This window comes from Mustela nivalis (assembly GCF_964662115.1).
Source record: "Mustela nivalis genome assembly, chromosome: 1".
Lineage (NCBI taxonomy): Eukaryota > Metazoa > Chordata > Mammalia > Carnivora > Mustelidae > Mustela > Mustela nivalis.
Genome location: NC_139020.1, coordinates 202779764 through 202794765, shown reverse-complemented (window position 1 = coordinate 202794765; position 15002 = coordinate 202779764). Strand labels below are relative to the sequence as shown.

Below are 15002 nucleotides of genomic sequence, written 5' to 3'. Positions count from 1 at the left end.
CCACAGAGCAGGGAGTCTCATGGGGGCCTCAATCCCAGGACCCCAGGATCATGACCTGAGCCGAAGGCAGCTGCTCAACCAACTGAGCCACCCAGGCGTCCCCCACTCTCTGTTTTAATCACTCCTCTCTATCCCACTGACCTTGGCTGTCTTTGAAACGTGCCAATCTCCTTCCTGCCTCCAGGCCTCTGCACTCAGGGTACTGTCTGCCTGGAATGCTTTCCCCCTGAGCTTTATCGACTGCTGCCTCCTTCCTATCCTCTACAATGCAGTGCAGATGTTGCTTCCTCAACGTGGCCTCCCCCATTCCCATGGATAATGTCTTCCTTGGTTATGCTCGATCACATCAGTCTGTTTGTTTCCTTTTTAGGAAACTTATTATTAAGACTACCATTGCTGGGGTGCCTAGGTGGCTCAGTGAGTTAAGCCTCTGCCTTCTGCTCAGGTCATGGTTCCAGGTTCCTGGGAGCCTGCTTCCCCCTCGATCTCTGCCTGCCTCTCTGCCTACTTGTGATCTCTCTCTGTCAAACAAATAAATAAATAAATAAAATCTTAAAAAAAAAAAAAAGACTACCATTGTTTTTCTTTGCTGTTTCCTTGGTTATTAACTCCCTCTCCTCGTAAACCCCATGTAGGCAGTGATCACACCTACCTTAGTCACCTGTGAGTGTAAGGAACATGAATCCCAATTTGGAGTGGCATTGGCAGTTAGGAACATTTACAGCTGATTGTAACATGGAGTTCTGACCTGAGATGGCTTCAGGCGGGTCAATTCATCGTGCCGTATGTTGTCATTGACTCAGTTTCCGTCTCTCTTTATGCTCTGCCATCCTTGCTGTAAAGGTTTCTTGTCTCCAGCTGGGTACCCTCATGGTCTCATGTTGGCTGCTGTGGTTCCAGCCATTACATGCCCGTGACAGCTTTTCTGGGTAGAAGAAAGGGAACATGGGACTGCTGTGTTTTGTGTTGAAGAGATTGTGTGAAAGTTGCTTATGTGTTGCAGGGAGGTGTATGCGCTGGGAGTTCAAGGAGCCAAAGAGGTCACCAAGCGGAGCCCGATTTCCAGGGCTTTGAATGCTGAGCAGAGGAGCGTCGTGTGCCCAGGGAAGGGTTCTGAGCAGGAGAGCAGCATGGTTAGACTGGCATGCACCGAGGAGGAGGAGGGTGGCGCAGCAGGGAGGGTTTGGGGCAACCAGGCCGAAAGTGGACTTGTTGCTGGACAATAGGAATGGAAACATGGGCTCCCCTGTTTTAGGTGCTGGGGTGAGAACAGTAAGCAAGACAAGGATTGAAGATGAAGCATGGCGTATAGGCATATCTCGGTTTATGGTGCTTCGCAGATATTGTGGGTTTTTTTGCTTTGTTTTGGTTTTGGTTTATTTATTTTTTATTTTTATTTATAAATTAAAGGTTTGTGGCAATCGTATGTTGCGCGCATCTCTTGGCTCCATTTTCTTCTCACGTGAGCGTTTGCTCATGTTGTGTCTCTCACATTTTCACATTTTGGTAATTGTTGCAATATTTCAAACTCATGTTTCATTATCATTATATTGGTTATGGTGATCTGTGATCAGTGACTATGACTCACTGAAGCCTCAGATGATGGTCAGCATGTTTTAGCTGAAGAAAGGAGCTAAATAAAGTATTTTTTTTTAAAGATTTTATTTATTTGACAGACAGAGAACACAAGTAGGCAGAGAGGCAGGCAGAGAGAGAGGAGGAAGCAGGCTCCCTGCTGAGCAGAGAGCCCGATGCAGGGCTTGATCCCTGGACCCTGAGATCATGACCTGAGCTGAAGGGGCTCAGTTCGTTAAGTAACTGCCTTGGGCTCTGGTTGCGGTCCTGGGGTCCTGGGATCGAGTCCCATGTCGGACTCCCTGCTCAGCGGGGAGCCTGCTTCTCCTTCTCCCTCTGTCCCTCGTCTGTCCCCCGCAAATAAATAATATCTCTAAAAAAAAAAATAAAAGATTTTATTTGTTTATTCATGAGAGAGAGAGAGAGAGCAAGAAAGAGCGGCAGAGGGAGAAGCAGCCTCCCTGAGGAGCAGGGAGCCCAGTGTGGGACTCGATCCCAGAACCTTGGGTTCACAATGTGAGCTGAAGGCAGCTGCTTAGCTGACTGAGCTACCCAGTGGTCTCTAAATATGTATTTTTTTTATTAAGATACATACATTGGTCTTTTAGACATAATGCTATCTATTGCGCACTTAATAAATTAGAGTATAGCGTAAACATAACTTTTATATGCCGTAGGAAACAAATTCATTTGATTTGCTTTGTGGTGCTGTTTGCTGTATTGTGGTGGTCTGGAACCAAACCCACAATATTTCTGAGGTATGCCTGTGCTCACTTCCCATGACACAAACCGGGTGACCTAAGACATCCGAATTTAATTCTGCTATAGCTATAGAGGCCAGAAGTCTGAAGTCAGGCCGAGGGCAGGGCTGGATCTTTTGGGAGGTTCTGGAGGAGACTCTCTCATGTCTATCTCCTGGCTTCCGGGGGCAGCTGGTGCTCCATGGCAGTCCCTTGGTTTAAAGTTAGGTCGACCGTGATCTCTGCCTCCGTTCTCACGTGGCCTTCTTCTCCGTGTCTGTGTCTCCTCTTCTGTCTCTTATAAGGACATTTGTCATTAGCTTTGGGGCTTACCTTAGTCCAAGACGATCTCTTTAAGATCCTCAACTAATTAAGATCTACAAAGATCCTTTTCCCACATATGGTTTCTTTCACAAGTTCAGGAGGCCAGGACTTGGATATATCTTTTGGGGACCACCATTCACCCTGCTGTGCAGGGAATGGGGCCTGGCCCAGAGCAGAGCCAGGAGACCAGAAAGACTGACTACAGTGCTGGTCCCATGGAGTCATGGTGGGGCCCGGGCTGGGGTGCCAAGAAGGTCAGATTCTGGCTAGTCTGCACTGGAGAAAGTCATTTGTTCTCTCCATCCCTGAGGACCTCCTAGGTGCCAGACCCCATCTGGGCTTATGGGACAGCATGTTCAGTGTGACACGCTCTGAATGTGTCCAGTGGAGCCCACAGTCTAGTGAGAGAAGAATAATCAAAAAGGCAACGAGGGCATAATAAAACATCTGAAATTGACAAGAAGGCTTGAACATGTTGGGGGTGGGGCAGGGATCACTGGTGGTGACTCCAGCCAAGGGGATCAGGTCAGGGCCTCCGGCGCAAGTAGGCAGATGAGAGGAAGCAACGTTGCAAAGATCTGGGGAAAGGAAGAGGGAAGAGCAGGTGCAAAGCGCAGAGGCAGGATCCCGCTGGGCAGAGGAACAACAGATCTCTCTTCTTCAACCCTTCTTCTTGGCTGGGCACTTAACATGCTTGACAGGTATTAGGCTGAGAATTGCATTGTTTGGGTGGCTGCTCTGGGCCCCACTTCCTGTTTGTAAATAGGGCAGTGGCAGGACCTACACTTTAGTGAGCTGGAGAATACCTTGGAGGTCGTTTGGTCCAGTCTTTGGACATTCCAAGTAAGGAAACTGAGGCCTGTAGGGAGGGCAGGCTCTGCCTAGGCCCCCACAGCTTGTAGGCAGTCAAAGAGGCTTTGACCTAAGACCGTGAACTCTAGGGCACTTTTTTCTCCTGGGGTGTGTTGGGGCTCAGAGCTCCTGGACAGGTGCTTGAGAAATCAGCTCCGCCTCCTCCTCTGCCTCTCTGCCTTACCCCTGGGGCTTCGCGGGCTGACCCCTGCTCTTATAACTTGCTTGTTCCTCTCTTTTCCTTGCAGGGTGAATACCAATGAAGTTGCTGGGCAGATAAAGTGCTAATTCCATTCTGATTTCTTATTCACCATGCTTCCTTCCGTGGGGGAAAGGATAGCAACAGAGTTGGTTGGGAATATAGGATGTGCCAGGCCCTGTCTTCAGCGATCTACCTCTGGCCTCTTTTCTCCCCAGCATGACCTGGGAGGTGGGGGATCTTACTGTCCACATTTGTCGTGTCCTGGGACTGCTGTAACTGACCACAAACGTGTGGCTTAAAACCACAGGAACTTGTCTTCTTCTAAGTTCTGGTGACCAGAAGCCAGCCATCGAGGTGTCGGCAGGTGTGCTCCCTTAGAAAGCTCTCGAGCAGAGCGCCTGGGTGGCTCAGTGGGTTGATCCTCTGCCTTCGGCTCAGGTCATGATCTCAGGGTCCTGGGATCGAGCCCCACATCGGGCTCTCTGCTCAGCAGGGGGCCTGCTTCCTCCTCTCTGCCTGTGTCTCTGCCTACTTGTGATCCCTGTCTATCAAATAAATAAATAAAATCTTTAAAAAAAAAAAAGAAAGAAAGAAAGCTCTCGAGGGAATCCTCTCTTGCTTCTTCCAGCTTCTGAGGGCTCCAGGTGTCTTGAGGCTCGTGGCCGTGTCACTCCTGTCTCCTCCCCTGTGTTTCTGTGTTCTCCTTAAAAAGACGCCTGTCATTGGACTTAGGTCCCGCCTGGGGAATCGGGATGACCTCGTCTCATACACACCTCAGTTACATCTATAAAGATCCTACTTCAGGATGAGGTCACGTCTGAGGTTTCCGGTGGACGTGAATTATTGGGGACACTCTTCAACAGCCACCGTTGCGTGCAGGGGCGGGGGCGGGGCTGTGTTTGTGTAGTGTGGGAGGACACCAGCATCGTCCTGGGTTTCGTGCGAGTACTGTATTCCCGGACACAATAGACAGGGTGCTTACTCTCATAGACATCAATATAAAATGCCAGGAAACCCATAAAGGAAGCTGGTCATTTCCGATTGTGATGATCGCTCCGTAGGAATAAAACGGGCTGGGAGCGTAGCAGTTACCCATCAGTTCCATGGCTGCGTAACAAATTACCCCAGAACCTAGAGGCTTAACACAAGGCCCAGTATTATTTCCTGTGGTTTTTCTGGGTCAGGAAGTCAGATGTCACCATGTTGTCTGCTCTGCCAAGTCTGGGGCTTCCGCTGGCCGACTCAGAATCTGGGACCGGAATCACCCGAAGTTTTGTTCGCTCAGACGTGTTGTTAGAACACCTACATATGGGCTCTCCACATGGTCTGGGCTTCTTTGCAACTTGGTGCTGGGTTTTGAGGGCCACTGTCCCCAGAGAGTGTGAGAACATCGGTGTGCCTAGAGCAAGGGGGTGCTGTCTCTGTGCCCCCATCTCAGAAGTCACACAGCATCACTGTTGCTGTGTTTTCTTCATTAGAAGTGAGTCCCTGAGTCTGCCCCTTCCCAAGGGGCAGGGAAATAGGACCTGCCTTTTGAAGGGAAGACTGCCAAGGAATTGGCAAGCAGGTTCTCAAACAGCCATAGTGATCCAAGCTGGGCAGGGCAAGGAAGACCTCTCCAGGCAGGAGCTGGAGGTGGAGCTGAGAGGTAAAAGATGTGAAGGAAGCCTGATGAGACGTCTGGGGAAGAATATTCCAGCAGTGGCAACTGCATGGGCAAAGGCCCAGGGGCAGGAACCTTTGCCAGGCTGAAAATCAGGGAAGGAGGTGAGAGGAAGCTGGAGGAATAGAGGGCAGGATCAAGTGGACAGATAGATGGAGGCTGGGGCAGGCGGGGCTTCACAGGCCGTTTGGAGGGTTAAAACATTTTTTTTTTAAAGATTTTATTTATTTATTTGACAGAGAGAAATCACAAGTACACTGAGAGGCAGGCAGAGAGAGAGAGAGAGAAGGAAGCAGGCTCCCTGCTGAGCAGAGAGCCCGATGCGGGACTCGATCCCAGGACCCTGAGATCATGACCTGAGCCAAAGGCAGCGGCTTTAACCCACTGAGCCACCCAGGCGCCCCAGGTTAAAACATTTTTGTGGGGAGAGGGTGCCTGGATGGCACTGCTGGTTAGGCATCCGTCTCCTGTTTTCAGCTCAGGTCACGATCTCGGGGTCGTGAGATCGAGTCCCATGTCTCAGCATGGAGCCTGCTTAAAATTCTCTTTTCTCTGTCTCCCTGTGCCCCTTGCCCGCCCCCTTAAAAAATAAAAATAAATAAAAGATTTTATTATGGAAGATTTCCTGCCTATGGAAATGGAGAGAATAATGTTGTGAGCCCATGTGCCCATCCCCCAACATCCATGACCTTCACCGACTCTCCCTCCGCTCTCGGAGTCCCACGGGCACATCCTTTCACCTCTTAGTTTTCTAGAGTCTGTCTCTGGGAGGCAAAGACTCCCCCTTTTTAACTTGCTACAAGATATTCTTCCTGAGTTGTCCTGTTCATTTTTATTGTAGTGAAGTGTGTATAAAATTTACCTTAGTGACATCGAGCACATTCACAGTTACGTAACCACCACTTCCATCTGGTTCCAGAACATTTCCATCACCCTAAAAGGAAACCCCATTCCCATTAGCAGTCCTTTCCCCTCCCCACAGCCCCTGGCAACTGCCAATCGGCTCTGTTCCCATGGGTTGTTTTTGAGGTATCACTTACATAAAATGAAATATACCCGTGCTAAGAGTACGTTTGGGGTTTTCGATCTGGGTAACTACCACCATCAAGATACAGAGCATCCCCATCTCCCCACAAGACTCCTCTTGCCCCTTTGCCACCAGTATCTCAGCCCCCCAGCGCTCACTGTGGCCCCCCCCACCCCCACCGATCTGCGTCTCCCACCTGATCAGCTTCACCTGTGCAAAGCAGGTGCTCACTGTGTGGGCATGAAGCAATCCGTGCCTCTGCACTGGTCACCAGGGAGGGGCGGGCTCCTGGGCTCCAGATTCAGGGTCTTGAAGGGAGTCATTTAGCCTCTCTTTGCTAAGCACCTACTATGTGCCAAGCTCCCGGTGGGAGGCAGGCGTCGCTTCCCCTGGTCACTGCAAACAGGGGCTTGGATGAGCAGAGCTCTGTGGTTAGAGGCCATCAGTCACCCTGAGAGTAACGGGGCAGGCACCCAGAGGGGACTGGTGGGTGGTATCCTCCCCAAGACCCTTTGTTTTTGGTCCTTACAGCTGTCCCCCTGCCTGTCCTGCCTCTCTTCACAGAGGTCTTGGCCTGGGACCTTGCCCCTCCTCTCACCAAAGATCTGGCCAGCCATAAAGAGGTGGCTGCTTTTTTTGGGCTGCGGGATTCAGGTCTGGCATGAGAGCTCAGATGCCTCTCTCTCTCTCCCTCCAATGGTGTCCTGTGGGATTATTTGTGGCAGGCTCTCTGTGCTCCAGGAGAGTGGGGCCTTGGTCTGTCTCCACGGCTGTCTCTCCAGGGCCTAGAACAAAAATAGACACAAGTGCCTGTCATCCAGAGCAGGGAGAGATGGATAGCCCAGCAGCAAGATGGTAGATCAGGAAACTGCACAGGGCATTTGACAGTGTAAGTGCCGTGTTGAAAAATAAACAAAGCAGGGATCAGAGGGGGTTGGTGATGGTACCGTAACAGATGGCTGTCCGGGAATGGCCACCTGAAGAAGGTGGCATTTAAGCTAAGATCTGATGGAAGTGGGGTAGGAGCAATGTAGATGTTGGTGGAGGAGTGGTCTAGGCAGGGGGCATGACCTTTGCAAAGGCCCTGAGGTAGGAGTGTGCCGGGTATGCTCAAGGAACAACAAGGAGTCCCCATGGCTGGAGTGAGTGAGCAAGGGGGGAGCTGGCAGGGGAAGCAGGATGGAAAGGGAGGTGGAGCAGGAGAAAGTTGGAGGGGGAGAAAGGTTATGCCCGGATCACCACTGGGTCTTGCCCGTTGGGGGCCTGGCACACAGGAGATGCTCATCATTTGGGAGATGAATGGAAAAATCTGACTCTGTGCTGGCTGCTACCTCCAGGGATGGAGGGCACACTGAGGTCCAGGTTTGGGCACATGAGTACAGTCGGGCTGTTAATTGGGCATCTAGTAGGTGCCAGGCTCCTCAGCCAAACCAGATGTGACTTCCCCTTGGGTGCTCACGATCTAGGAGTGGGGGGGAGCACCCATTATCGAATGGCTTTGCACAGAGGCTTTGATGGAGAATAGGGGATAGGGGGAGCTTCCAAGGTGGGCAGGAGAGAGTTTTCTGAGCCCAGCCAGTGCCTGCCCCAGTTTGGCCCCATTTGGGGGACTCTATGCTTGATGGGGGAGCAGTGGGCACAGTGCAGGGGCTGAGCCCTAGAAGTCTTCCTGGAGGAGGTGATAAGGACACCAGGTTGGGGTGGAAGCAGCATGAGGAATCCAGGCTAAAGGTGGTGGTGGGGTCCATGGGAGGCTCTGGATGTTCCAGGAGAGAAAAAGAAGGAAGGACTGGACCCTGGCTCCCTCCGAGTCACTGAACTAGCTGGGGTAGAGAAGGACAGAGTCACTGATTTTCATGGCATGGCCTGGCATGGCCAGCTTTGACCATCTGTGTACTTCTGGGTTGGCTGGCAAATTGCCCTTTCTATGCCCTTAGTACCCCCAAGAGACCCAGTGACCAAAAGGTCCTGATTAAACCTTTGCCTTCCTTGGCAGTGCAGGACTTTTCCCTCTGCTTTCTCCAGATGGAGATGCTGAGGCTTGGAGAGGTCTCCTGGAGGCCAGGCAGGGCACTCAGTGACCCCATCCCCTCCCTCCCCCCTCCTCCCAGTGGCCTCTTCGTGCTGATCCGTGTCCGTCTGGAGCTGCGGAGGCACCAGCGCGCCCGCCACACCATCCCGCGGATCTTCCAGGTGGTGGCGCGGCGGCAGCCGGATCGCCTGGCACTGGTGGACGCAGGCAGTGATGTGTGCTGGACCTTCGCGCAGCTGGATGCCTACTCCAATGCTGTGGCCAACCTCTTCTGCCAGCTGGGCTTTGCATCAGGTGACGTGGTGGCCATCTTCTTGGAGGGCCGGCCGGAGTTCGTGGGGCTCTGGCTGGGCCTGGCCAAGGTGGGCGTGGAAGCCGCTCTGCTCAACGTTAACCTACGGCGAGAGCCCCTGGCCTTCTGCCTGGGCACCTCGGGGGCCAAGGCCCTCATCTTCGGAGGGGAGCTGGCGGCAGGTGAGGTTGGGTGCACTTATCACCTTGGGTCGGGACTCCCGGGGTTCTAGGACCGGGAGATGGTGTGGTGCATCCCAGGCCTTGGGAGGGGCCCTGGCCGTCCTTGACAGTGACATCTGTTTTGGGCTGCAGCGGTGGCCGAGGTGAGCGGACAGCTGGGGAAGAGCCTGGTCAAGTTCTGCTCTGGAGAACTGGGGCCTGAGGGCATCTTGCCAGACACCCAGCTCCTGGACCCATTGCTGAAGGAGGCCTCCACAGCCCCCCTGGCACAGCCCCCTGACAAGGGCATGGATGGTGAGGCCAGGGTGGGACACCCTTCTTCAGCCAGTGCCTACCTACCCTGTCCCCTCGTCCCACCCACCCGGTCTTCGGTCTCCAACACACGCATCTCCTGCAGATCGACTCTTCTATATCTACACCTCGGGGACCACAGGGCTGCCCAAGGCTGCCATTGTAGTGCACAGCAGGTAAGGGGCCCATGGGCCTTATCCCAGCTTTGGGGAGTGACTCCAGGTTGCCTCTATGGCTGACCCCTTCCCTCAATCTTGTTGGGATCTTGGGAACATTTCTGTCTCAACCCAGTAAAACCCACAGCCCATCTCGGGACAGTGGTGCTCTGTGTCCCTCCTTGGTCTCTTGCTCCTGCTCCTGCCCCTAATGGCCCTGCTCCCCTCAGTGGCTGCAGGAGGGTTTAAAATCCTAAACCAGACCCTCCTGTGCCAGACTTCCCTGTACCTGCCTTGGCCCTCAGAGTAAAATCCATGGTCGCGTTGTGCAACGCCTGCCAGTTCTCTCTGCTGTCCTCTTCCTTCTCTCCACCTCTCACTCCTAGCCTTTCAGCTCCTTACACTTCCTCAGATCCACTAGTGTCCTTCTGGCCTCAGGGCCTTTGCACATGCTGTGCCCTCCACCTGGCGGCTCTTCCCTGGCCCTCCCCGGCCCCCACCATGGCTCCTTCTCACCAGGTCTCAGCTCATGCATCACCTCCCCTCACAGGATCCCCCAGCCTCTCTGGCTGTGTCACCTTTAGCCCCTCTCTGTTTCTCTGCTCTCCTATTTCTCATGGCCCCTAGCACCATTGACAGTTATTGGCGGCATGTTCCTCTCTAGGACCCCTGTGAGCTGGGCTGGCTCTGCCTGGGTCCCTGCGGTGTTCTGTCCTCCCCCCCCCCCCCCCCCCCGCGCCCCTCTCTGCACGTTCCCTCCACTCCCCTGCCCGGGAGGATGTAAGTCGCAGCCCCTGCACTCCCCGCCCCTGCAGGTACTACCGCATCGCAGCCTTCGGCCACCACGCCTACAGCATGCAGGTGGCAGACGTGCTCTATGACTGCTTGCCCCTGTACCACACGGCAGGTACCGCGGGCGGGTCGGGGCGGGGTGGGGGGCAGGGACTGGGGACTCCTCACCGAGCCCGCCCTCTGCAGGGAACATCATGGGCGTGGGGCAGTGTCTCATCTACGGGCTGACGGTGGTCCTCCGCAAGAAGTTCTCCGCCAGCCGCTTCTGGGATGACTGCGTCAAGTACAACTGCACGGTCAGGCCCCGCCCCTCCCGCGTGGCCCCACCTTCCACCTGCCAGGCCACCTCCGCGGTGCAGCCACAACCCCACCCGCCTTCCAAGCACCACCCCCACCCCGCCCCACCAGGGCTGCTCTGGAGAGGGACAGGAGGATGGCCCGCCCCAGGCTAAACCAACCCCCCTCCCCCGCCCCCCTCCACAAGCTCAGTGGATCCGCATGATTGCGTGAGAGTGGGCAGAGGCACCACCAAGACCATTTTGCAGGCCGGGAAACTGAGGCCTATACTACAGACCGGGTGGGGCCCAGGCCCCCGACTTTTCTAAGGAGTCCGCTCTGTGCCCCAGGAGTCTTCCCTGCTGGTGGCCCCAGGAAATCAGGAAATGAGACCAGTGCGTCCAGACCCTGCTCTGGGCTGGTTAGGGCCACAAGGTGTGGGGCTTCCAGGCGGGGTGAGCATGAGATAGAGGTGGAGGACGTCCACGGTGCTGGAGAGGGGGAGGATAAGGGGGACTAGGCCCCGCCCAAACCTCTTTTTTCCCCTCCGCAGTGAGAGGAAACTAGCCTGAGGATCTCAATGCCCGGATGGGGGGTTATATACAGGTTCTAGCACCTTCCTCCAGGAAGAAGGGTTGAGGAGAGGAGAGAAGGGGGTGTGGCCAGGGACCGCCAAGTTTTGGCAGGTGCCCGCCTTGCCTTGGACAGGTGGGGACCAGAGAGGTCACGCTGGCTGCCCAGGTCACACAGCTAGGCAGGGTGGGGGCTCTGGCCGGCATCCTGGGTACCCCTGGGGGCAGAGGCTGGGATCGGCTCCACTTTTGAGGATTTTCCATTTTGCTCATGGGGAACTCTCTAGGAACATCGTTAAACCAAGTCTTGAAATGCAGAAGTCTATTTTATTAACTTGATGATCAAGAGTCGTGAATATAGATAGTCTACACTCTGAAAGTTCCGATTATGGTTTCACTGTGGGGAAAGACTTATATCAGTCCCTTTTGCTAACCGAAAGAACTCCAAAGAGGATTTTCTCTTTTACAAGGAAAAAAAAAAAAAAAAAAAACCACACACACACACATTCTAGTTCTGATGTATATCTTTCATAAAAGTGAAGTGTAATTCATACTTTTAGGTATCAGGAGATATGTTTGATGCTGTTAAAGCTTATGAAAGCTTTCCTAGGAATGCTCTGATTTTGGGTTGTGGGCAAAGGCTGTGTACATGAATATGGACAGAAGAAGGTACAGGTGATTCCCAAGCACCTGTCACTGGCCCCAGGGGGCCTTCAGACACCCCATCCCACCCCCTCGAGCCCCACCCACCTCCCTCCTTCTGCATCCTTGTGAAGCATCCCCCAGAGAGAAGTGTGTGTCCTTCACAGAAATGCTTCGGGAAAACCTCCGAAAGATGAGACTGACTTTGTTTTTGGGGCAAAATTCGTATAAAAGAAACCATTTTTATTTTTTAATTTTTTTAAAAGATTTGTTATTTATTTATTTGACAGAGATCACAAGCAGGCAGAGAGGTAGGCAGAGAGAGAGAGAGAGAGAGGAGGAAGCAGGCTCCCCGCTCAGCAGAGAGCCCGATGTGGGGCTCCATCCCAGGACTCTGGGATCATGACCAGAGCCGAGGGCAGAGGCTTTAACCCACTGAGCCACCCAGGTGCCCCAAGAAACCATTTTTAAAGCGAACAGTTCAGTGGTGTTTGCTATATTCACTATGTTTTGTAGCCATCACCTCTGTCTAGTTACAGAACATTTCCATCACGCTGGAGGGAAAACCCGTTAGCAGTCACTCCCCATCCCTGTCCCGTCACTGGCAGCACCCCCCACCCCAAACTGGGTAACCACTAATTTGCTTTCTGTCTTCATGGATTGGCCTGTTCTGGACATCTCTTGTAAGTGGGACTTACACAATGTGTGGCCTTTTGTGTCTGGTAAGGACTATTGTTAAAACAAGAAAATTGAAAGCAGGGTCTTGAAGGGATATATTTTTTTAATTTTTTATTTTTTATTAACATATAATGTATTTTTATCCCTGGGGTACAGGTCTGTGAATCGCCAGGTTTACACACTTTACAGCACTCACCATAGCACATACCCTCCCCAATGCCCATAACCACACCCCCCTCCCCCAACCTCCTCCCCCCAGCAATCCTCAGTTTGTTTTGTGAGACTAAGAGTCTCTTATGGTTTGTCTCCCCTCACCGATCCCATCTTGTTTCATTTTTTCCTTCCCTATCCCCCAAACCCCCCACATTGCCTCTCAGATTTCGAAGGGATATTTGTATATCCCTGTTCCCAGCAGCATGATTTACGACAGCTAAAGTATAGAAGCCACCTAGGGGCTACCAACCTGTGAATAGATAAACAAGAAGTGGTGTATTCATATGACAGAATATTGTTCAGCCTTCAAGAGGGAGAAATTCTGGCACATTCCACAACATAGATAAACTTCAAGGACGTTGTGCTGAGGGAAATAAGCTAGTCACCCAGAGACAAACGCTGTATGATCCCTCTTATATGAGGGACTTAGAGCAGTCACGGTCATAGAGACAGGAGGAAGCCTGGTGGTCACCTGGGGCTGGGGTGGAGTGGGGAGTCAGTGGTTCGTGGGGACAGAATCTCAGTTCTCCAAGATAAAAGGAGTCCTGACGGATGATAGGGGCTGCACGGCAGGGTGAGTGTTCTTAATGATACCGAACTGTGCTCACAATGGTAAATTTTATGTTATGTATATGTGGACACAACAACAAAAGGGGGAAAAAAAAAAAAAAACAAATACGCCATAAGCTCAGCCCCATCATCACAGCCAAAACGTGACAGTGAGCTCTCAGTGTCATCAGAAATCTGGGCAGTGGCTCCACCCCCTGTGTCTCACTGGGTCAAAATGTGACTTTCCCCCCTGTTTCTGTAATTTGGAAAAAATCTGGTTTTAGAGGAGACCCACACATTTTGACCTGCCGATGTGTCTCATGAGGATCCCTTCATCTGTAGGAGCCCTTTGTCTCTTTTTTCTTTTTCTGCCTTGTATTTACTAAAGGGCTATGCGTCCTGTAGTATTTTCCCAGTCTGGATGTTGCTGGGGTGTCTCTTAACATGTTCCTCTATCCCCGGTGTTTCCTGTCCGTTGGGAGTTGGGTACAATGCAGTGTTTCTCAGCCATGATGCTAAGGATATTTGGGGCTGGATCATTCGGTGGGGGCACCCTGTGTACTATAGGATATTCAGCAGCATTCTTGACCCAAAATCACTAGACCCCGCCCCCCTGCCCTCCCCCAGGTTGTGAGCATTAAAAATGTACCCAGATGTTGCGAAGGGTTCTGAGAGGACAGAGTTGCTGGTGGTTGAGAACCTCTGGTCTAGATAATTGATCAGCTTCAAGTTCAACTTTTTTTCCTAGAAGGCCTGTAGTGTCTGGTGGTCCCTCTCTTTGTCCTTGACGTGCCATACTCCCACTGGGCACTGGTCACTGTCTCCACATCCTTGATAGTCTATTCTGTTTCTAAGAAGGGGAATTTCTGTGTCAAGAGAAGTACCAGGAAACCCTAGGAGCCCTTTAGGGAATAGAGGACAAAATCCTCAAAGGTCAAGTTTAACAAGAATGTTGCTAAAACAAGCGCATGCATTTGGGTTCAGAAATCCCATCCTCTGGCTGTTGGATGGGGAATCAGTGGCTGCAGCCAAATCACAGAACATCTATCCTCACGGCCAAATCACAGAACATCTATCCTCACGGGAGACAGCAGGCTGTCATTTAGAACCCCAATTTCTTGGCTACATAGGAACACACAGGCAGGAGACAGGGCTGGACCCCTTCTCATCCTGGGGGACTGAGTATGTGGTGTCTTTATCCTTCCATACCCACTGGGGTGTGTGCACTTAAAGTATAAGATCACCCTGACATAGGAGTCATGGCGGGGTCCCAGGTCAATGATCTCCTCCCAGAATCTTTTTTTTTTTTTTTCTATTCATCCAATCTGTTTTTTAAAATTTAAATTCAATTAATTAACATATACTGTCTTATTAGCTTCAGAGGTAGAATTCAGTGATTTACCAGTCTCCTGTAATACCCAGGGCTCATTCCATCATGTGCTCTCCTTAACGCCCATCACCTGGTTCTCCCATCCTCCTACCCCCCTTTTTATTTTATTTTAAAATTTTTTTCCACCCCCCCTTTTAAAAAAATTTTTTATTTATGAGATAGAGTGCACAGCGGGGGGTGGGGAGGGACAGAGGGAGAGGGAGAAGCAGACTCCCCCGCTGAGCAGGGAGCCCAATGCAGGGCTTGATCCTGAGATCCGGGGATCATGACCTGAGCTGAAGGCAAATGCTTAACTGACTGAGCCCCCCAGAAGGCCCCCCAGCTTCCAGTTTCTATCCAGTTGTCACCCTGTAGGCGGGAGGTCTTAGCATAGGCCCACTGATGTATGGCTCTCTGAACTGACCCGAGTTGTCTTCCCTTGAGCACTGGGTCTGTCTGAGGGTCCAGACCAGAGGTAAAGATTAAATGTTTGCTCTCAGTGCAGGGACACAGCCTCGGGCCCGAGGGGGTTATTACCACCTTAGCTGCCTCAATCATGGCTGGCAGCCCTCCCCT

The 15002-nt window shown here is 52.2% G+C and overlaps 1 protein-coding gene across 5 annotated transcripts in view; it reads left to right on the top strand.

Annotated features, from left to right (window-relative positions):
* Nucleotides 1-15002, top strand: part of SLC27A1 (solute carrier family 27 member 1) — a 33385-nt gene that overhangs the window by 11953 nt on the left and 6430 nt on the right. For all 5 annotated transcript variants that reach the window (XM_082709312.1, XM_082709309.1, XM_082709310.1 and 2 more), the window contains exons 3-7: nucleotides 8495-8889; nucleotides 9022-9183; nucleotides 9287-9356; nucleotides 10151-10242; nucleotides 10314-10423. In XM_082709312.1, coding sequence (XP_082565438.1) covers nucleotides 8495-8889; nucleotides 9022-9183; nucleotides 9287-9356; nucleotides 10151-10242; nucleotides 10314-10423 — 829 coding nt within the window. The remainder of the gene's footprint in view (nucleotides 1-8494; nucleotides 8890-9021; nucleotides 9184-9286; nucleotides 9357-10150; nucleotides 10243-10313; nucleotides 10424-15002) is intronic.